Consider the following 23,854-nt stretch of genomic DNA (forward strand, 5'->3'; position numbering starts at 1 on the left):
ATGAGATGGTTGGACGGCACCACCGACTCAATGGACATGAGTTTGAGCAAGCTCCGAGAGTTGGTGATGGACAGGGAGCCTGGCGTGCTGCAGTCCATGGGGTCGCAAAGAGTCAGACATGACTGAGCGACTGAACTGAACTTCCTCTTATACAGAAGACCAGAGCAGGAGCGCTCAGATATTCCTGGCACTACTGGGATGTGGGGTTGGTTAAAGAACTGTCCTGTGCATTGTAGGATGTTTAGCAGCATCCCTGGCATCTACCCACAGATGCCAGTAGCACCCCTCACCCAGCTGTAACAACCAACAATGTCTCCAAGTAACTGCCAAGGTCTTCTGGGGAGCAAAATTCCCCCAGTTAAGCACCACTGACCTAGAGCTGTACGGCGTTTTTGACAGAACATTTCAGCACATTCTTTTGTTTAATCGGTTCTCATGTTAACTGTTGATTAAGGTCAATGCTGAAGAATGCTCAAACTACCACACAACTGCACTCATCTCACACGCTAGTAAAGTAATGCTCAAAATTCTCCAAGCCAGGCTTCAACAGTATGTGAACTGTGAACTTCCAGATGTTCAAGCTGGATTTAGAAAAGGCAGAGGAACCAGAGATCAAATTGCCAACATCCGTTGGATCACTGAAGAAACAAGAGAGTTCCAGAAAAATATCTACTTCTGCTTTATTGACTATGCCAAAGCCTCTCACTGTGTGGATCACAACAAACTGTGGAAAATTCTCAAAGATATGGGAATACCAGACCACCTGACCTGCCTCCTGAGAAATCTGTATGCAGGTCAAGAAGCAACAGTTAGAACTGGACATGGAACAGCAGACTTGTTTCAAATCAGGAAAGGAGTACGTCAAGGCTGTATATTGTCACCCAGCTTATTTAACTTATATGCAGAGTACATCATGACAATGCTGGACTGGATGAAGCACAAGATGGACTCAAGATGCTGGGAGAAATATCAGTAACCTCAGATATGCAGATGACACCACCCTTATGGCAGAAAGTGAAGAGGAACTAAAAAGCCTCTTGATGAAAGTGAAAGAGGAGTGTGAAAAAGTTGGCTTAAAACTCAACATTCAGGAAACTAAGATCATGGCATCTGGTCCCATCATTTCATGGCAAATAGATGGGGAAACAGTGAAAACAGTGACAGACCTTATTTTGGGGGGCTCCAAAATCACTGCAGATGGTGACTGCAGCCATGAAATTAAAAGACACTTGCTCCTTGGAAAAAAAGCTATGATTAAATAGATAGCATATTAAAAAGCAGAGACATTACTTTCCCAACAAAGGTCTGTCTAGTCAAAGCTATGGTTTTTCCACTAGTCAGGTATGGATGTGAGAGTTGGACTATAAAGAAAGCTGAGCACTGAAGAATTGATGCTTTTGAACTGTGGTGTTGGAGGAGACTCTCGAGAGTCCCTTGGACTGCAAGGAGATCAAACCAGTCGATCCTAAAGGAAATCAGTCCTGAATATTCATTGGAAGGACTGATGCTGAAGCTGAAACTCCAGTACTTTGGTCATCTGATGTGAAGAACTGACTTATTTGAAAAGACTCATTGGGAAAGATTGAAGATGGGAGGAGAAGGGGACAACAGAGGTTGAGATGGTTGGATGGCATCACCGCCTCAATAGACATGAGTTTGAGTAAACTCGGGAGTTGGTGATGGACAGGGAGGCTTGGCATGCTACAGAGATGCTCTGCATCTCTGGCCAACTCTGTACTCTGTGACATCATGTTGCAGCTTGAAGTTAACCATAATGGGGATAGTTACATCACAGGAATCAGTGGGGTTGCAAAGAGTCAGACATGACTGAGTGACTGAACTTAACTGAAGGGCAAGGGAGAGTATGTAAGAGTAAATCAAGGAAAACCACTCTGAGAACTTAAGCTTCTGTGATTTTCCTCCATTTAGCTTGAGACAGTGATGCGATCTAACCAGTGGTGGGATGTAGCTGGCTCACAGTGGCTCTTGTGAACACAACACTAAAATTTGAAGACCTTTGAGTATCCATTGTTAAACAGAGCCATTATTAAAACAAATTATATATACATGTAAACTTAAATAAATTGTATCTCTAAAAAGATAATAAACACTCAAACCTCAGTACTGAGTAATAATTTTATTGCATTTCATGCTCTTGATGGTCTTCCCAGGTGGCACTAGTGCAGGAGACATAAGAGACGCAGGTTCAATCCCTGAGCCAGGAAGATCCCCTGGAAAAGGCCATGACAACCCACTCCAACATTCTTGCCTGGAGAATTCCATGGACAGAGGAGCCTGGAGGACTACAGTCCATGGGGCGGCCAAGAGTTGTAACCTAATTGAAGCAACTTCGCACACATGCACACACATGCCCTTGATATTATTTAGCTCTACTGTATCTGTGGGGAAAACACTATAGGATGGTGTGCTGCTCTGCATCTCTGGCCAACTCTGTACTCTGTGACATTATGTTGCAGCTTGAAGTTGACCATAATGGGGATAGCTACATCACAGGAATCAGCAAGTGCTACATATCAAAGTTATTTTCCTCCTAGAAAGTGGTTTATTAGACACTTACTAACATTTTCACCATCTAGAATCCAATGTTGGGTTTCTTAAGGCCAATTTGGCAGGTTGTATTATAATAACTTACATATTTTTACAAGGTATTTTTGTCCCTGTAGTTGAATTTTTCCTCCCTTCAATAAACCCCATTTCTTCTATGTAATGAGAACAAGTTAGAGTATGCAAAACTTTTATATATACTTAAAGTCACTACATCTTTGGCCTTTTTGTTTTCTTTTCCTATCCTGACATTCTAGGGTAAGGAACTTTGTTCATTTGGAAAAATTCTTTTTTGGTTGTTATTTTTTTCTATGTTCTCTTGTCTCCTGGCATTTCCATTTTAATTGAAAGCTGGAGTTTTGTTTGTGTGAGAAGTGTTTTTTTAAAATTTAAAAATTCTTGCTCATAAAATCTTGTGTATACTTGATGTTTTAAATCTACTTTTGTTACTACCCTGGCTGGTAGACACAGAAGAGAAATGACAAATGCTAGTAATGAGATTCTGTGCATAAGAGTTATAATCACATACTCCAATGTGAATCCAGGCTCCCAAATCTTCAAAGAGTAAATTTTCTTTTGTCTCCACATTCAATATTAAAAAAAACACTGATAGAAAATAATTCCCTTGCTCTTGAAGTAATATCTTTGGGAAACAAATCATGGGAGAACTTATCTCTGAATCAACTCTAGATGGAAAGTTTCTCTCCAACTTGATTCTGCATTTATGAACATGGAAATTTCTTAATGAATAACAAATGTACTTATTAACAAAACAGAAATAGAGTCACACATGTAGAAAACAAACATAGTTGTCAGGAAGTAAAGGGGTATTGTTGCTGTTTAGTTACTAAGTTTTAACAATAAATATAAAGGGGTGGGCAAGGGATAAACTGGAAGATTGGGGTTGACATACACACATTATCATATATAAAATAGATAACTAATAAGGACAAGGAACGTTACTCAATACTCTGTAATGACCGATATGGGAATATGTGTATTTGTACAACTGATTCACTTTGCTATGCAGTAGAAACTAGCACAACATTACACATCAGCTACCCTCCAATAGAAATTTTAAAAGAGAGGTGGGATTTGACGTCGAGAATGTGGGGAAACCTGTTTCTCCGTGGCCGTCTTCTCTCCTCTCTTTACCCTCTCTGCTCTTGGCCAGCTTGACTCCTCCTCACATTTCCACTCCTCACCACCATTTCTGATGGCTCACAAGCCACTTTGCTTTGTGCTTTGCTGAACCTCAGAAACATCTGGGATCGGGCCTAGAGATGTGATTCAGTATGTCTGGAATGAGACGATAGATGCCCTATATTGTTTGGAATTTCCACATTGTTGTTTAACTTTTTATCTTTCTTGATTACTTTCTCCCCACCATGATTATAGAAAACTAGAAGGCATAGAGCATGGGATATGAAGCTTATAACTGCCATGGCACCTAGAACAGCATGCCCAGGAGGGTTTCATCAATCCTCCTGGACTGACAGTGTGAATGGATGGTGAACGAACACATCCAATAGTTGGGTTATTCAATGGTTATCCCATATCCACCCATTTGATCATTGTTGTTGCTGTCCAGTCATAAGTCACGTCTGACTCTTTGCGATCCATGGACTGCAGCACACCGGGCTTCCCTGTCCTTCACTGTTTCTTGGAGTTTGCTCAAACTTATGTCCTTTGAGTTGACGATGCTACTGAACTATCTCATCCTCTGTTGCCAGATTCTCCTCTTGCCTTCAATCTTTCCCAGCATCAGGGTCTTTTCCAATGAGTCGGCTCTTCACATCAGGTGGCCAAAGTATTGGAGCATCAGACATCAGCCCTTCCAATGAATATTCAGGGTTAATTTCCTTTAATATTGATTGGTTTGATCTCCTTGCTGTCCAAGGGACTTTTGAGAGTCTTCTCCAGCATTACAATTCGAAAGCATTAATTCTTTAGCACTCAGTCTTTTTTATGGCCCAACTCTACATCCATACACGACTACTGGAAAAACCATAGCTTTGACTATAAGGACCTTTGTTGGCAAAGTGATATCTCTGCTTTTAATATGCTGTCTAGGCTTGTCATAACTTTTCTTTCAAGGAGCAAGCATCTTTTAATTTCCTGGCTGCAGTCACCATCCACAGTGATTCTGAACCCCAAGAAAATAAAATCTGTCACTCATTTGATAGCACCTTATAAAAAGTTTAATTCTTTCAATTACTGAATTGGACCTCTGCTCCTATCAATGAGATTAGGAAGTTCAGGAAGTTGTAAGAGAAGGCTGTAACATAAGATGAAGGCTGTTGTTCATGACAAGGGGCTGTGGACATGCTTTCACCTCTGCTACCTAATTCATTGATGCAAAAGGGCACTGTCTGGGACCTGAACAGACCTAGTGGTAGGCAACAGACTGTAAACAATGGAATTCATTGTTCTTTATTCATCTGCTCTTTATTTTAAATGATTCTCCAAAAGCAGCATTTCTTCTAGTTTCAGTAAAAAAATTTTTTTCTCATTTTTCCAAGATGCTCTGGAGCCCTTGGGAAATGGGAAACGTGAGTTATTATGCTGTGATTGGCAGGATTGGCACCAAAGGTACAGGAGTCCTCTGTCTGCAAGTCAAAAACCTGGCACAGGTTAAGTATTTAATTTATGAAAAATAATCATGAACAGAGTCCTTTTATTGATTTCATGTTCAAAGTTGAATGTTCTCAGCCATGCTCTTTACATAACAATGATATTATTCTTACGTTAAAAACTCGTCTCTTCTTTTTTGTGGCAATATACTCCTGTAAGAGCCATCATTGCCTTATTGTAGCCAAGTTAGGATTGAAAAAGCAGCTGGAGTTAATATCCATTGACGATATGTTGAACTTTTAACCTGCCCCAGGTAGCTACCAAACCTTAGAGAATGCCCTATCCTTCTGTCATTGCCATGTCATTAATTTTTTATGTTTATTTTTATCTATATATTTGTTTGGCTGCACTGGGTCTTAGTTGTGGCATGTGGGATCTTTTTTTTTTTTTTTTGCTTAGGCATGAGAACTCTTAGCTGCATCATGTGTGATCTAATTCCTCGACCAGGGATCGAACCCAGGCCTCCTGCGTTAGGAGTGAGGAGTCTTAGCTACTGGACCATCAGGGAATTCCCTGCCACATCATTTAAACTGTGGTTTGCAGCCCACCAGCTGCCTCAATTATGTACTAGTGCACAATGATTGGCTTGTGGCCACGGCACTAGTAAAAAATACAGAGTTGGGCACCAAGAGAGTGGGGAGTGAGGCTTTTGAGCTGAGTTGAATGGAGTGTTAGGGTGGCCGGGACCATCAAGAATTTCCCCCATTCCCACCTTCCCTGCTGTTTAATTGCTTCTCAAGAATTATTTTTAACCACACATCCATTTTATAAAGCCTTTGTTTAAATACTCAACATCTCCCAGAAACAAAGCCGTGTGGGACAACAAAACCTAAATAATTATTGGTCAAACTTTAAGCTCTTAAAGAGGCCGCTCTTTCAAGTAACCATCACAGCACAGGGCATCATTTAGAATTGAAGAAAATATTTTTCTGACCAGTATACATGCTTATTCTTGGGCTTCCCTGGTGGCTCAGTCGGTAAAGAATCCATCTGTAGTGCGGGAGACCTGGGTTCAATCCCTGGGTTGGGGAGATCCCCTGAAGAAAGGAATGGCAACCCACTCCAGTATTTTTGCCTGAAGAATCCCCATGGACAGAGGAGGCTGGTGGTCTACAGTCCGTGGGAGAGTTGGACATGACTGAGTAACTAAGCACATGCATGTTTACCAGTGGGCAAAACCAAAAATAATGCAGCAAATCATATCAGCTGAGAATTGTCAACTTTCTCCCCTGGGTTAGGAGGGCAGAAAATGTTTGCCTCCTTCTGGGATGTGGGATAAAACTGTTAGACTTCCAGGATCTAGTATGTTCTTTGACCAGCAGTTGGGGGGCAGTTTGCAGTAAATGCTCTCCTCTCTGGCCATCAGCCTCCGAGACTGGAATAAGCAGAAACTGTGGAAATACAGAAGTCTGGGCTCTAGCTGTGAGTAGACATGAAGTGACTTGTGTCAGGCTCTCCAGGATCTTTGGAAGTGTTAACTTTGATCTGGCAAAACCTCAGAATGTCCCTGAAGGTTGTTCTGGTCTGACTCTACTTGTGCTAAATACTTATTGTTTAGAAAATCCCTCAGTTGCTATTGATTTCTTCCACATCCACTGGGTCTTCAACAGGTAGATAAAGATGCAATTTTCTTTTCTTTTTTAACTTCTATATATGGTGGAAGTACTTTGTATACAACTTTTCTTTTTTATTATTTTTGGCTGTGCTGGTTCTTCTTTGCTGTATGTGGGCCTTCTCCAGTTGTGGTGAGCAAGGGCTCCTCTTTACCTGCAGTATTAGGCGTCTCATTGCAGTGGCTTCCCTTGTTGTATAGCACAGACTCTAGGGCATTTGGGGTTCAGTAGTTGTGGTACATGGGCTTAGTGGCCCTACAGCATGTGGGATCTTCCTGGACCAGGGATCAAACCCATGTCCACTGTATGGGCAGGTGGATTCATAACCACTGGACCATCAGGAAAGTCCTTAACATTTTTTCAAAGATTTATTTTATTGAAGTATAGTTGACTTACAATTTTGTTTTAATTTCTGCTATACAGCAAAGTGATTCAGTTATACATATATATATATATGTGTGTATGTATTTCTTTTTTCATACTTTTTTTATTATGGTTTATCACAGGATATTGAATATAGCTCCCTGTGCTACACAGTAAGACCTTGTTGTTTATCCATCCTATATATACTAGTTTGCATCTGCTAACCCCAAAGTCGCAGTCTACCCGCCCCCCCACCTCCTACTCCCCACTGGCAACCACCAGGCTGTTCTCTGTCTGTGAGTCTGTTTCTGTTTCGTAGATAAGTTCATTTGTGTCATATTTTAGATTCCGCATGTAAGGGGCATGTGGTATTTGTCTTCGTTAGAGAGGCAATTTTCACTCCAAAGTTCCTCTACTGGAATAGCATGTCATGCACAGAACTGATGGGTGTCATTTAGGACAGTCATTCCCACCTTGACCATAGGGTCGTAATGATTTTAGTCCTGCTTTGTTAAAGAGTTATGCTTCTTCATTTCAGTAGGATGTGATGCCCAAAGTAGTACGAGGGGTAGATGGTTATCATTCACATTGTGTGGGCTTGGGAATTCAGTAACACCCATGTTTCCCAACTCTTAGATAAAAAGTAACGGCCAAAAAAGCAGAATGGCAATGAGCAAATTGTTCACATCCAAGTGGTACCCGAAGCAGTGCTTGGCACATAGTTGGCAGTCGGCACTTCATAAATATTTGCTGAGTGAATGAATAAATAATGGTTTAACAACAATAGCAGAAAGACACTGTGCACTGGTCTTTTCTTTAGGTCACTTGTTCAAAGCTGGAGATGATTTTGTCCCCAGGGGATACTGGCAATGTCTGGAGACATTTTTTGTTGTCACAACTGGACTGAAGGCTTTTATTGGCATGTACAGGGGAGGGGCCTGGGATGCTGATAAACATCCTGCCATGCCCAGGACCACTCCTCACAACAAAGAATTATATGAATCAGAATATTAATAGTGCTGAGTTTGAGTTTGAATGATCCTGCCTTAGGTCTTTTTTTTTTTAAAAAAGGTTTCATAAAAACATTTTTAAAAATACCTTTAATTTCCCTCCTGTTTATTGTAGAAACAAAATTATATAAGATTTGTAAGACTACAGAAACATTCTGAATCATAGAAAACATAAGAATCTGTAGCTTAAAAATTCTGTATTTTTAACTAGATTCAAAAGGATTCACCATTGGATTTTTCTATGGCACAATGAGCCAAATGGATTTTTGAGTAGTTAAAATAGGGGCAAGAATGCATAGATTTGGTAGGGTTTTAAATTTAGCTCCCTGCCCCCAGATCCTCCCCAAACAACAAGGTCACAACACAATAGTACCATTTAAATAAATAGCTCCTTCCACATGGAAAAAAATTAATCTGCTTAGTATAAAAGAGATTTTAAACCTTTAAAATGCACATAATCAATTAGTCATCTCTAGAAGTGTGGGATGCTATAGTCCAGACAAGTCAAAGCAGTGAGGAGTCTACAAATCAATGAACCTGACACTACTGAGAAGCTCGTCTAGTTGAAGCCCAGGATGTGGCATCACCAGACGAGAAAGACTTAGGACAGTATCTCTTTCCCCTTCTAAGTTGATTATATTTTAATTTTTCTGGGCATACAGCTTGAATTATGTTCTTGTACTCACCTCATTTCACTAACTACTATCTACCAGGGAACGACTAGACAGTGGTGAGTTAAATAGATCTGTTTAAATCTAAGTCACTATCTGAAGGACTCAGGGACTCAGGATATTTAAACTATCTTCACCCAACATACCACACATGCACACACACACAATGGAGTATCGTTTAGTCATAAAAAAGAAAGAAATCTGCCTTTTGCAACACCAAGGATGTACCCTGAGAACATTATGCTAAGTGAGATACGTCAGACAAAAAAAAAGTAGGGTGTGATCCCACTTACATGTGAATCTAAAACAAAGTCAAACTTATAGAAATAGAGAACAAAAAAAAAAAAAAGAAATAGAGAACAATGGTTATCAGGGTCTGTGGGCCAGGGAAATGGAGAGATGATGTTTAAGGTACAAACTTGCAGTTAGTACATCGATAAGTCCTGGAGATCTAATGCGTAACACAGAAATTCTAGTCAACAACATGGTAGTATAGACCAAAGCTGTTAACAGATTAGATCATAAAAGTCCTCAACATACGCACATGCAAGGTAATTATGTGAGGGGACAGAGGTATTAGCTAACCTTACTGTGATAAACATTTCACAATATATAGGATCAAATCATCATGTTGTATACCTTAAGCTTACATAGTTTACATGTCAATAAGATCTCAATAAATCTGGAAAAATATCAGCTTCATGCAGTGGGAAAGATGACCAGCTGTCCTTGGCTGAATTCCGCCACAGAAATTTCTTTAAAATTTTTTAAACATTAAAGAAGTAAATTTTTTTTAAAATTTAAAAATTAATCTAAAAATTAAAAAATTTAATGGAAAAAAATGGAAAATTAAAACATTTTAAAAGTTAAAACATTTAAAAATCCTTTTAAAAAACGCTTCCCTCTGAGCTTTTGAAAAGAGGTTTCCTGTGGGTGGCACATCAGTGCTTCAGGGTCTTACCTGGAGAAATGTCTTGGCCCACAGTCGTGACCTGACTTTCAGGACGGCGCTTTCTCCTCCTCCAAGTCGTCCCACTGCACAGGAGATCTGTAAGCACTCAATGTTTGTACAATTCTGCAAAAAACAACAGCAGCGGTGGTGAATCAGTGTCTTTAAATCTCAGTAGAGAATCAACACTAGACTCAGTTTCTTTACATTCTGTTTCCTCAGAAGTCGTTGCTTAATCCATAAACTTTAAATAAAGAACAAATGTATTGAAATGATCAAGAAAAAACACAGTTTGGTAGGAAAGACGCATCCACACTGGTGGTACTGTAGAGCTAAAACGGATCATAAAATACAACGTGAAATTTAAGCTCTGTTCTAAGGACTTCAAAACAATCTTTCCACCACAGCGATTGAACTGCTTCATTTCATTTTCTCAGAACTCAGGAAGATATTACTTATAGACAGTCACAGCACCTGACCCTGAACTAAGCAAATCCTGAAACAGCTTCAGAGGAAGGTCCATGAGTCCATATTATCTCAGAGACCCAGTGATATTAACCCATTGACAAGTATTTGTTCCATTACATTCTTCTGGCTAAATTACTTTCTAGTTATAAAGCAGAATCTTCTGCAAGTTCCAGCCGTTAAGCTGGTGGCATTAATTTTTGATACTTTTATTGGAGTATAGTTGACTTACAATGTTGTGTTACTTTCTGTTGTCCATTAAAGTGAATGAGGAATTGGTTCTTCTGTATAAGTTGCGTGCATGTTCAGAAGCATGGAGAGAAGGGTGTTTGGGAGTTGGGTGGGCAGATGGAAAGGAGGTAAAAATGGTGGTAAAGAATCGTCCTATTTGTGCTAAGAAGCTTCCCTTTGATTCAGAAGGTCCTGAGGAAGCCTATGAAGCATTTTAAGCAAGGGGTCTGATCATGTGTGCATTTCAGGAGAGAGGTGGTAGGTGAGGAAGAAGAGAAGGAGGAGGGTGGGATGCAAGGAGGTTGATAAAGGCCCAGTAAGAGATGATGGAACACTGATACAATGGGAATAGAGAGAAGAAGATGAATTTTAGAGAAGTTTAGGAAGTAGAATAGATCCATGGTAGCCAACTTAAGACTGGGACAAGGGAGAGAGAGAAATGGGAGAGCTCTTTTGGCTTGGTGATAGAGTGGATAGGTACTGGCTTTACTGAGATTGGGAATTCTAATGGTGGGGGGTGAGGGGGTTCATGGAGACAGACAGTTGTGCACATGTTGGGTCTGGTGTGTTGATCAGACATCCAGAAAGATGATACAGTTTAGGGCAGCGGTCCCCAACCTTTTTGGCACCTGGGACCAGTTTCATGGAAGACAACTTTTCCATGGATGAGGGGTGTGTGTGTGTGTGTGTCTGGAGTGATGGTTTCTGGATGATTCAAGCACACTGCATTTATTGTGCAGTTTACTTCTATTATTATTACATCAGCTCCACTTAAGAGCATCAGGCATTAGATCCTGGAGTTGGGGACGCCTGGTCTAGAGTATAGGCAGGCTGGGGGCTGAGATGGCAGGAGGCACTTAGGCATGACTGGAGTTAGGGTCAGGCAAGAATTTCTCTGAAAGAGCAGACTCAATGGGAGAGAAGAGGAAGGGCTGAGGATAGAATCCTGAGGTAAAGGAACATTTGGGGATGGAAAGAAAAGTCTGTGCAAAAGGCTAAGAAGGGGCAGTCCAAAAGGTAGGAAGAGAACCAGGAGAGAATGTTTTGGGGATGGCAAGGGATGTGATGATTTCAAGAAGTGATCAAGAGTATCACATGCCGAGGAGGGTTAGAAAGATAAGGTTTCTGTAAGCTGAGTAGCAAGAGGGAGAAGAGAGCTTCGGGAGAGGGGATGATAACTATTATACAAAACCAGCGGGGGCCAAGATGAGAAAGGCTAGGATGTTCTCAGGCGGAGAAGAAATTATAGCTTCGTGTTAACAGACACAAATTTTTTCCTATGCAAATTGGAAATTATGATCCCCATACAGGATGCTGGCATTCTGCACTTTCAAATTCCTAATCAGAAATGGGATTCAGTAAGTTGTTTTTAACTAAACAAAAACTGTAGGAGGTCTTATTTAACTTTTGATTTTAGAATAGACTTTGCATAATCACTCCCTATCCAGAACTGCTTTGACTCTAGGACATGGGGAGGTGGATGATTTGCAATTGTTGAACCAATAAGAGAGAAAGGGAATAAAACATGAGTTTCAGATATGGAAATCAAAGATCACCTTGCTCTCATCTGTAAGTAATAAGTTTCTATGATGTTCAGAAGTTAAAAATTTGTCTTGAAATAAAAATCTTTAATGAGAAAAAATAGGAGGGAAAAATCTGACCCTACAACAGAAATGTATATAATTTTCAAATGAATTTTAGTTTTTGATCTTTATTGCCTTGGTATATTCGTGAGAAATATGCTAAAGTGGAAAATGTACAATATATTCAAATCTCAATTTTCTAAATTGTTGATCCTCATAGTTTGGGACATTGGTTGCCAGAGGGCTTTCTTATTGCTACTAAATATGAGAATTCTATCGCTGTCAATCCTTGTTTTCTTTCTTTAAAAATGAATTATTTATTAAATTTTAAATTGAGTTATAATTAAAATACATAATTGGGCTTCCTTGGTGGCTCAGAGGGTAAACAATCTATCTGCAATGCAGGAGACCTGGGCTTGATTCTTGGGTCAGGAAGATACCTTGGAGAAAGGAATAGCTACCCACTCCAGTACTCTTGCCTGGAGAATTCCATGGACAGAGGAACCTGGTGGGCTTCAGTCCATGGGGTCACAAAGAATGGGATGCAACTAAGCAACTAACATAATTGATATATACCATTATTACTTTCAGGTATACAATGTATTGATTTGATACTTGTATGTATTGTGAAATGAGCACCATAGTCAGTCTAGTTAACATCCATCACCACGCATAGTTACAAATTTTTTTTCCTTGTGATGAGAGCTTTTAAGATCTATACTCTTAGCAACTTTCAAATATGCAATGTGGTATTGTTAATTGTAGTCACCAGGATGTATATTACACCCCTTTCAACTTAAATCACTGTTTTCTGTTCATTCATTCTTCCTGAAGCTTTTTGAAAATAATCATACTAATTCCATTATTTTATCCTAAACTGAATAGCACATAGATTCCCTACTCTTATAGTTTGAAAAACATTACAGTGCCATAAAAATTTACAGAAAGTTGAGTCATATCTGACAACTGCTATAGCTTTTTGCTATGTAACTGCAGGTGCTTCTTTTATAATAAATGTTCCTCTCTTCATTTAACTGATTACATCAGACTCACTCCCTGCATTTTTGTGTCCATTTTTCATGTTTGAAACCTTTTATGTGGTCGGGATAAAATAAATGAATATCAGAGTATGTCCAAGACATACATTTTAACTAATTAAATGCTTATTGTCTTTTCAGTGGGGTCTGGGGGAGAAAAAATAGGCAAATACAAGTGTTCAGTCTGGTACCCTGACTTGAAAAATTCTGTTTTATACTGTTCTTTTGCTAAATATTTGTTTACTTTTTGCCCTAACCATCCCTATGTGTCTCAACTTCTGAAGTGTTAGAGTATGTAGGTTTTATCATCATTTGTTGCAGTGATCAAAGATTCTTGGGGCAGCACCCTCATTATTTGTCAGGCCTGGCATATATTTTTAAAAAACACATACATTTAGGTCCCTGGTGGTCCAGTGGTTAAGACTGTACTTCTACTTCAGGGGATGTGGGTTCAATCTCTCATTTGTAAACTAAGATCCCACAGGCTGTATAGCATAGCCAAAAATTTTTTAAAAAATAAAAATTTTAAAACACAAGTATTAAACAAAACAAAACAATATTTTAACCCTTTTAAAGCATACAGCTGGACTTCCCAGGTGGCAATGGCCGTAAAGAACTTGCCTGCCAGTGCAGGAGACATAAGAAACACAAGTTCAGTCCCTGTGTCAGGAAGATCCCCTGGAGGGCATGGCAACCCACTTCAGCATTCTTGCCTGGAGAATCCCACAGACAGAGCAGCTTAGCGGGCTACAGTCCATGGTGTCAGAAAGAGTTGGACACAACTGAAGCATGCACGCACGCAAGCATACAGCTAATGGCATTAATATTCACAGTGGAATGAGTGGGAAAACAGAATTGAAAATGCTGAGTCACAGAATTCCCTGGTACTACAGTGGATAAGAATCTGTCTGCCAGTTCCGGGGACACTGGTTTAATCCCTGGTCCAGGAAGATTCCATATGCTGCAAAGCACCTAGGCCCATGTGCTGCAACAAGAGAAGTCACAGCTATGAGAAGCTCATATACCACACCCATGAGTAGCCCCTGCTTGCTGCAACTAGAGAAAGCCTGAGCAGAGATGAAGACTCAGTGCAGCCAAAAATAAATACTTTTTTTTTTTTTAAAAAGAAAGTGCTGTGTCACGAATGCCATCCACAGTTTTACAAAGGGCTGACTAAGCTCAGGCTAGATCCACCGCAGACCCCAAAGCTTTGGGCCCAGAACATCTGCAAACACCATTCTTGACTCCTCCAGTGGAGCAGAGGATTGTGAGAGCCAGGGATGGGGTAAGACACCTCAAGACCCACTGCATGGGCAGTGTTTCTCAAGGCTCACTCCAAACTCTCACCAGCTCAGTATCTGGGGACTGGCTGACTACTGAATCTTTGTCTTCTTAAAATGCACGATCAAGGTCACGTTTTATGTTTCCATCATTACTTCTCCCATATAGCCTCCAGGGCAGGTTCAGAGGAGTGAAAAGGTTATGTTGCAAAAAAAAAAAAAGTCCCTTTTGCGTCTGAAATACATACTGCCAAAAAAATTGGTCATATCTGAGTTTGGTAGGTGACTGAAAAATGGTACTTAAAGTTGAAAATTGAAAGCTCCTGCCCTTGTGAATTCTGTCTGATCCAACCTCCCCTCTCTCAGATCTCCATGCTCTGAGATGACTCACCAGGATCTTTGCGGGGCTCTGTCTGTGAGGCTCCAGTTGAGGCACGTCTCTCCTCCTGACCAAATGAGGGATGGTGGAGTTTCGCAAAAATGCACTCAGCTCAGGGGTGTCCTCCCAGGGGGCAGCCGGCTGCACAGAGAGCCAGAGACATTACATCAGGTGCAAGAACACTTGTTAGCTTTTTCATTAACCTTGAACACCAGGTGATTTCTTTTATTGACTATGATTCACCTAAGAATTCAGACACATTCTCATTAATCAGCAGCATCCCCATCAGCAAGATGAACTGTACTGGGCTTCCCTGGCAGTCTAGGAAATGGCAACCCACTCCAGTATTCTTGCCTGGAAAATCCCATGGATGGGGGAGCCTGGCAGGCTACAGTCCATGGGGTTGCAAAGAGTCGGACATGACTGAGTGACTTCTCTTTCTTTCCCTGGCGGTCCTTTGGTTAAGACTCTGTGCTTCCGCTGTAGGGGGCGAAGGTTCGATGCCTGGTCAGGGAACTAAGATCCTACATGCCACATGGCAGACAAAACAAAACAAAGAAAAGATGAGCTACACTGGCGAGAAACAAGCCTCAATATTGTCCAATAATAGGAATTCGTAAAGCCTGGGGAATGCACTGCCAGAACACTTATCTTGCAAGGATAAAATTTTAAGTGGGAGTTATTTCCCTGTAAGGACAGAGAGAATGTGGAAGTGACTTGCTAAGTGTGAGCCATCCGTTTCTCGTTACTTTCCTCTCGCTGTCTGGCAGGGAACTGAGGAGCATTCTGTACAGTGAGATGGATTCTGAGGTGGCAGAAAAGAGAGGGGCTGATGGTGGGAAAATAGCCAGATGTGGTCAAGGACCAACCTGGGCATGTCTGAGCCCCACGCCCTGTAACTGTAAGAAGTGCTCCCTCAGGAGAGAACCATATTCTTTTTTTTTAAATTAATTTTTCTTGGAGTATAGTTGCTTTACAATGTTGTGTTGGTTTCTACTGCACAGCAAAGTGAATCACCTATATATGTATGTATGTATCTGTGTGTGTGTGTGTGTATATATATATATACGCCCCTTTTGAAGATTTCTTTCCCATTTAGGTCACCACAGACATTTGAGTAGAGTTCCCTATGCTATACAGTAGCTTCTCATTAGTTATCTATTTTATGTGTTAGTTGCTCAGTTGTGTCCAACTCTGTGCAACTCCATGGCTGAGCTTGGCAGGCTCTTCTGTCCATGGGATTCTCCAGGCAAGAATGCTGGAACACGGGCTCCCATTCCCTTCTCACATAACCTCAATAGTGTATGGGCTTCCCAGGTGGCTCAGTGGTAAAGAAACCACCTACCAAGCAGGAGATGCAGCTTCGATCCCTGGGTCGGGAAGATCCCCTGGAGAAGGAAATGGAAAACCACTCCACTGTTCTTGCCTGGGAAATTCCATAGACAGAGAAGCCTGTCTGAGATGCAGTTCAATGGGTCACAAAGAGTTGGACAGAACTTCACAACTGAGCGTGAGCATGATCAATAGTATCCATATGTCAATCCCAATCGCCCAGTTCTTCCCACCCTTCTTCCCCCTCTGATGAACCATATTCTAATGAAAATGACTCCTTCCTAGCACCCCATGTGTGCGCTGTATTGTAATGGAGCTTGTTTTCAGCCCTAAGTTTGTTTGGCAAGTGTTCTAGAACTTACGATGTTATCTCAGGCTCCATGCTGGCCATATCTGCTCACCAAATAAACATTTTGAGAATCCCAATAAATGACAAATACTATCCCATTAAAATATTTTATTTTAGACTGACTGAGTATAAAGCCTGAATTTTTGGCTTCCTGCTACCCCTCCCCACCAGCACATCTTTTTCTACCTGGTCTCTTTTTGTAGTCACAGAAGCAATCCTAGTATGCTCATCTCTGTGGGATGAAAACAAGATATTCCTACACTGCAGCTTAAACAATAGTGCTCAGTACATCCTAAGAACCTAGAAAAATCTGGATAAACAGAAAGATAAAGTCCAGGCCTCTCAGTAAGGCTGCTCAGCCATGTGCGTGCTGGCCTCCACCTGTGCTCCAGTATCCTTTGTCACCAAGAGCCCAGAGCATCCTGCTCCCCAGCAGGTAGAACCACGTCCCACTCCTGCCCTGCAGCAGGCTGACTCCCTGAGGCTGTCTGATGTTCCAGGTGATGGCTCCGTTCTCCACCAGCACCTGTCAAGCTGCACACTCGTTGTCTGCCAACTGGTCTGAGTTGCCCCATGAGGAAAATGTCAAATGAGAAGCATAGAATAATATTTCTCAGCAAACATAAAAAAGAAACCAAAACTCCAAACCAACCAATCAACCAACCAACCACAAAAAGCCAGAGACGAAGGAGACTGGCAGGGAAAAGTCAGAGGCGGGGATATCAGACATAGGAGACCACCTGGGAGAGGCGTGATTCTGTAGAAACCTAAGTAAAAGAAAGTTGCAAAAATAAGTGACAACTCCTTCTCTGCTATTTCTCCCAAGGAGAGGTGGACTCTAATCACCCCACTTAATCCTCAGTTGGTCAAAGGGACTTGCTTGACCGTAAGAGTGTAGCAGAAAAGAAAAGTAAATAAAAAATAGGTGACTAAGAATGTAAATCCTGCAGAAGAATAAAGAAAGGTTAGGACTAAAAGGATTCATTGAATCTGTCACCTAAGAAATTATGGAATATGATCCAGCAACTCCACTTCTGGATAGTTACCCGAAGAAAACAAAAACGCTAACTAGAAAAGTTATCTGCATTCACGTCGACTGCAGCATTATATCCAATAGCCAAACCTGGAAGTAACCTCTGTGTCCACAGATGAATGGACAAAGAGAGTGTGATATACATATACAATGATATACAATGCAGTATTATTCAGCCAGAAAAAAGGAGGAGACTCTGCCATTTGTGACAAAATGGATGGACCTTGAGGGCATTATGCTAACTGAAATAAATCAGACACAGAAAGACCTTATGATCTTACATACATGTGAAATCTTAAACTAACAAACAACCCCTCCCCCAAAAAAATCTATGAAAAAAACATATCTATACAGAGACTTGGAGAAGGAAATGGCAACCCTCTCCAGTATTCTTGCCTGGAGAATCCCAGGGCCGGAGGAGTCTGTGGGCTGCCGTCTATGGGGTCGCACAGTCGGACACGACTGAAGTGACTCAGCAGCAGCAGCAGCATACAGAGAATAGACTGGTGGCTGCAAACTGCTGGGTACAAATTTCAGTTATAAAATAAGTAAGTTCTGGGGAGGTAATGTATAGAGGGTGACTATAGGTAACAATACTGTATTGTATATTTGAAACTTGCTAAGAGAGTGGATCTAAAGGTTCTCATTCCAAGGAAGAAGAAATTTGTAATGATCTAAAGTGACAGATGTTAACTAGACATTGTGATCATTTTGCAATATATATAGATATTGAATACATTGTACATCTGAATCCAATAAAACGTTGCATGTCAATTAAGTCTCAACTAAAGAACAATAACAACAACAAGAAGAAGTTATGGAGGCCCTCTCCTGAGCAGAAGATTGGGAGAGATGGAAACTGAACCACAAAACGAAAGAATGAATGGATTTAGAGAAGTGGATAATTATTTCAAGAAGTATGAAATTAAATCTCAGTCTTTTTCTCATATGAAGTAATGCCTAATGGTGAAGAGATGAGATATAGCTTCATCCTCCAAATATGAAAGCAACAAAACAAAATAAAACATGAATATTCTTAGTAGCTGCTTGTAAGGAGACAAAAGATAGTAATAAAACCTTAAGGGCATATAGAGGATACTGGTCAAAAAACTTATGACCATTATAGAAAAGATTATTGACAGCTTTTTAAAATGAGGGAGAGCTACACAGTAATTTAGAAAGATACATAATCTTAGAGGAAAAGGCAGATTACAAAGTCACATATAAGATTTTTAAAAATGAATGTTTACTTACACTGTGTATCAAAAATAGGACTATTTAGAATAGCCATCTAATTGTTACTACCAGTGGTGGAGTTTTAATGATATTAAAGAAGTTTTGCTAATTACTTTTTAGGTATGACAATAGTATTATGGATTTCTAAAGAGTGTCCTTAATTATTGGCAACATACAACAAAATGTTTATGGGTGAAACAAAAACATAAACTAATAGATAAATAGAAAATAGAACAGTAAATGGGCAACGACATGACTAGAAATCAAATATTTTCTTCTTTATGTTTTTGCATCTTGCCTGATACACTCCTTTGATGGACATTTAGTATCTCTCAATATGAAAACCAAGAAGATTATAATAAGAGTAAAAGAGAAATAATGAAGTAGGGATAGCAATACAGCTTGGCTAACAAATGGAGGGAAAAACAATCCATTCTTGAAAGAGGATACAGAGGCAAGTTATTTGCTTCTAGTTTGTTTTGAAGACAGAGGAAATTTAAGTAACTTTAATTTGCTCTGAGGAAGGAACGAATAGAGAGGAACAGGTTGCAGATACTGGAAACAGGGGGAATACTTGAGACAGCAGAGTTAAATTCGGAATTGGGAGAAGGACTCTCCTCTGGAAGTGCTGGAGAGGAGCTAAGGATGAGGGAGAGATGATTAGAAATTGGCGGGGATGGGAAACGGGTCGTTTGAAGACTGTCTTGCTTTAAGGTCACTGGCTAATGGTAGTGATGTTTGAGAGATAAGATAGGAGGTATACAGGGAATGTCGTGAAGGTCTGGAGAAGCGATGAGGAGAATGAGAGGGAGTGGCCATCAGCCGGCTGAGGAGACTGCAGATGCCGCTGCCCGGTGAGCACCAGGCACCACCCACCTGTAACATGCCCACAGGCCACATGGTCGAGAAGCCAGAATCTGGGATCCAGCAGGAGGGAGATGGTCGGGCCAGGGACTCGGAAAGCACAGAGGACAAGGGAGGTGACGTAAGGGAGCTCGTAAAAGGATGCTGTAACCAACTCATCATAGATTCCAGGCTTGGCAGGAAAAAAGGATAGCCAAAGGCAGTCTTGAGAGTGGGGTGGGTTAACTGACTCAGAGAAAGTTTTTGTATCAAGGAAGAAAAGGGCTAGTGGAGGAAGGAAGTGAGAAAAATAGAAAAACAGGAGAGTGATTTATTAGAGTCTTGGATGCTGAACTGACTATTTCAGAGGTAAGGACTTGGAGGGGATGTTCAAAGCACTGGGATAATGGGATGCATGGGAGTGAGCGCAAGGGTCAGCCATATGGACTTTGCAATATTTCAGGACAATGGCAGGTGGGCGATGCATTAGCTCAGGGAGACTCAGTGATGGAGAATCTGGTAGAGAAGTCTTTGTTGGGGTCTCCAACTTCCAGGATCTAATGCCTGATGATCTGAGGTGGAACTGATGTAATAATAATAGAAATAAAGTCCATAATAAATGTAATGCGCTTGAATCATCCCCAAATCATCAGTCCATATCCTAGTCTGTGGAAAAATTCTCTTCCACTAAACCAGTCCCTGTTGCCAAAAAGGTTGGGGACCGCTGCCTTATAGTGTAAGATTAAAACTTGAGCTTAGACAGAAAATTCAGAATTGTGGAAATCTTTAAGATTCCCTTATATGTTTTCCATCATATGCTCAGGTGTTTGTGTGTGTATGTGTGGTGTGTGCTATGTGTGTAGTTTTTGAGATTTAGCATGTGCAACTTCTTCTTTTTATAGGTCACTGGAAGGTATGTTAACCCTGTAGGTAACCAAACTATAGAGCAGAGATGCTGCAAAGAACTAGTGAATATATATATATTTTTAATTCTCAAGGTATAGCCTACTATTGAGCTTCCATGGTGGCTCAGACAGTAAAGAATTTGTCTGCAATACAGGAGACCTGGGTTTGGTCTCTGGGTCGGGAAAGATACCCTAAAGAAGGGAATGGCAACCCACTCCAGTATCCTTGCCTGGAGAATTCCATGGACTAGAGGAGCCTGGAGGGCTGCAGTCCATGGGGTCGCAGAGGTGGACACACCTGAGAACTAACACTTTCAGTCTACTATTACTGTTAGCAGCAGCAGTAGTTGTGGTATAACAGTTGTGGTAAAACAGCAGCCCAAAGAGAAGAAAACCCTTCACCTTCCTATGTGTTTATATTGGATGCCACTTGTGTAGCGGAAAAGTTAGGACACATCCTATTGTGGTGCGCCCCGGTGTACCATTACTCACAAATACTTCTAAGTGGTTTCTCCATAAAACCCAGGACTTGCTCTGAGATACAGAATGAACGTATCACACAGCAGGGGTGGATAAAATGTATTTCTTCCTTTTAGTGTTTTACAAATAGAGGAACACTGCTCTCAAGTACCATCATCAAAGCCCAATGGCTCGCAACCCAGTTTTCTCAAATGGCATTCCAGAAATTATTTCAAAAAACAAAACAAAACAAAAATACAACCCCCCAAACAAGGTAGAAGTTATCCAAGAAATGTAAACAACAGTTAAAGGCTATTTTCCAGATGAACTTTGTTAGCCTGTTTCACCATGGATCACAAACCCACAGGTCAAGTTTTTCCTCAAGCTGAAATCCTTTGGGCTGAGGGAGGCTGGCCTCTTAGTGCCCAGGTTAGGCAGACTTTCAGGTTCAGGGTAATGTTTGCTATGTGCTATGGGAAGCGAGTGGTAAACACTAACGTATTTCTTCAGAACATCATGAAAATTGCTTCTTTCTGCAATAAGGAAACAATTGTTAGTAAATAGGGTTCTCTCCCCAGCTGTTAGTCAGATTCTGACCCCAACAGGAGTTTTCTATTTTCATAAATCTTCACAAACTCTTCACTCTGTTATAGGTTTAAATTTATGGATTAAAGGGATAGTGTGTGGCTGGAACGTGCAATATAGTTGGAAATGCAGCTCTGGAAGAAAAGAGTTGGGTGACATTAGATAAAAGTTCTGTGAATCCAAATAAACTCAGCCCATAGTATTTTTTCAGCCTATTTGTCACTTGTCTTTGGATTTCAGGTATTTCTCATCCATAAAAGGCAGTTGCCTTTTTCTCATGTGACTCTGTGTCTGTAATTAAATTGAAACAGAGATGAGTCCAGGGGGTCGGTCCACCATGTCATTTTCTTTAAGGCGTAAATGTTCAGGATTTGCTGGGAGAGAATAAAAGCCACAATTGTCTTTTAACCTCCTGAACAGTACAGCAAAGCAGAACTGAAAGAAGCAATTCACTCTCCTGGTGATTTTGAAGCTTAGCTGCTGGACATGTATTTTAAAAATTTTGAAGTATAGATGAGAATTTGGAAACCATCTTAAAGAGAAGATAAGGCAAAGAGAAACAGACCCCGGAAAGTATATTGTCTTTGGTAGCTGAAAAATGGTAATGTTGTAACTAAGACTACTGACAGCTAGTGTTTGAGGTAAGAGGTGGATGAAATTCCAGTCTCAGAGGGAACAGGAGAGTGGGAGAAAGAGAGAGGAAAAAAGAAAGAAGGCAAGGAGGAGGAAAGAAAGAAAAAAAGAAGGAGGGCGGAGAAAGGGAGAGAGTTTGATCTGAGAGAGCTGCTGACCTAGGAAGCAACAAGTATCCTGCATTCTGAAGCAACAAGCAGCAGTAAGTACTATAAATGGAGGCAATGATGAAGGAAGAAAATTCTCTTAAGGATAAAACAAAACTCTTCAAGTTTGCCAAGCCACTGTCTGCGGCCCGCTGATTTAAAAAAAACAATTTGCCGGGCTATAATCCCTGATGAACAGTTTCTGGGTTTCTGCTTTCCATGTCTGTGCTATCTGGTTGTAATTTGGACTTCCTGTGGGAACAGTCTTGTTCAAGAGATCATTCTCAGTTGTAACTTTCTGCTTTCCATGGCTCCGAGGACAGTTCTTTGCACCTTGGCTTTTTCTCTTGCTATCGGTCATCCTAGTCTAGTCCCTGTCAGATTATTTTCACCTCAGGATTTCCCTCTCTTGAATTTAGCCCCAGAAGATTCAATCATGATCTTAACACAGGTTGGATCTGACCACCTTGTCTGTCGCCCTCCTTGGGCTACACTCTTACAATCTGTAGCCCTGTCTCCCAGCATCTCATACTTGGCTGTTACTGATGAAATCTTGCCAATTAAAAAAAAAAAAAAGGCCTTGTCTCTTTGTGCAACTTTGGTTCCTTAATCATGTTTGCTTACTTAGCTTCATCGTATCGAGAGATCATAGCCTATTTGAGGGACCTTACTGACCCCAGGAAAGAGTCCACCAAAATAAGAAATTTGGTAGTTTGAAATCATTATTTTACTGCCTTTAGAAAAAAATACTTTATCCAACTCCAAAATTCTATTCCAAGAAGGATCTGGAACAAATTAGATTTAATGGATTGGTCTGAATGTTGCAGACAGTTTGTTTCAAAATGCTTTAAATGGTAGAATATGGGGAAATCACCACATTCAAATCCCGTGTCCCTGCCCTGGACCATGAAGTCTGGAGGCAGGACCTTTACGGTTGCTTCTGCCCGAAGCAGGCAGAACCTGCTTCTGCCCCTGGGATTACAGAAGACAGATAAATAAAGTGGAGCCATCATGGGAGGAACAGGAAACCAAAGACTGCAACCTTTTCACTTGGAGGCAGGGGTAAAAGCAGGGGTGACAGCGACACCCCCAAGTGCCACACCTCACGCTTGCTTGAGCTGTGCTCCACGAGGGGCTGTGCGCCTCACCCAAGCTTTTCCTGAACGCCGTCATCTCCCCGGGGCATCCACCCACCCCTGTACTCAGATGCTTGAACACGGTCACAGAGAAGACTGAGTGAATCCCCACGAAGCCTAATATAAAGCACGTACTGATACTTAAAAACCTCACTGACTTCTGCTTGCATCCTCCATCTCCCCCAACCCTTAGTTGTTGACGGTCTGTATTTGGGCAACAAATGAGGTGCATGTGGGTGAGGTCTTGTGCCCAGTGTCTCCTGAGACAGTCACAGGTCTTAGGAGAACGTGAATAGGATGGTGGCTTTCCAACGTGGTCAGTGTCTGTTCAGCCAATCTTGTGGACATTCAGGTAAGCTGATGGGATAACCAGACAGTTATACCTCCTGTTACAACTGAGTCCCGTCAGGCCTATTT

General features: G+C 41.0%; 1 protein-coding gene across 2 annotated transcripts in view; it reads right to left on the bottom strand.

Moving 5' to 3' along the window:
• ITGA8 (integrin subunit alpha 8) overlaps positions 1-23,854 on the bottom strand; it is a 184,875-nt gene that overhangs the window by 16,196 nt on the left and 144,825 nt on the right. For both annotated transcript variants that reach the window (XM_043478409.1, XM_043478410.1), the window contains exons 26-27: positions 14,793-14,921; positions 9,818-9,931 (exon numbers count right to left, since the gene is read on the bottom strand). In XM_043478409.1, coding sequence (XP_043334344.1) covers positions 9,818-9,931; positions 14,793-14,921 — 243 coding nt within the window. The remainder of the gene's footprint in view (positions 1-9,817; positions 9,932-14,792; positions 14,922-23,854) is intronic.

Source organism: Cervus canadensis, chromosome 10 (assembly GCF_019320065.1).
Source record: "Cervus canadensis isolate Bull #8, Minnesota chromosome 10, ASM1932006v1, whole genome shotgun sequence".
NCBI lineage: Eukaryota > Metazoa > Chordata > Mammalia > Artiodactyla > Cervidae > Cervus > Cervus canadensis.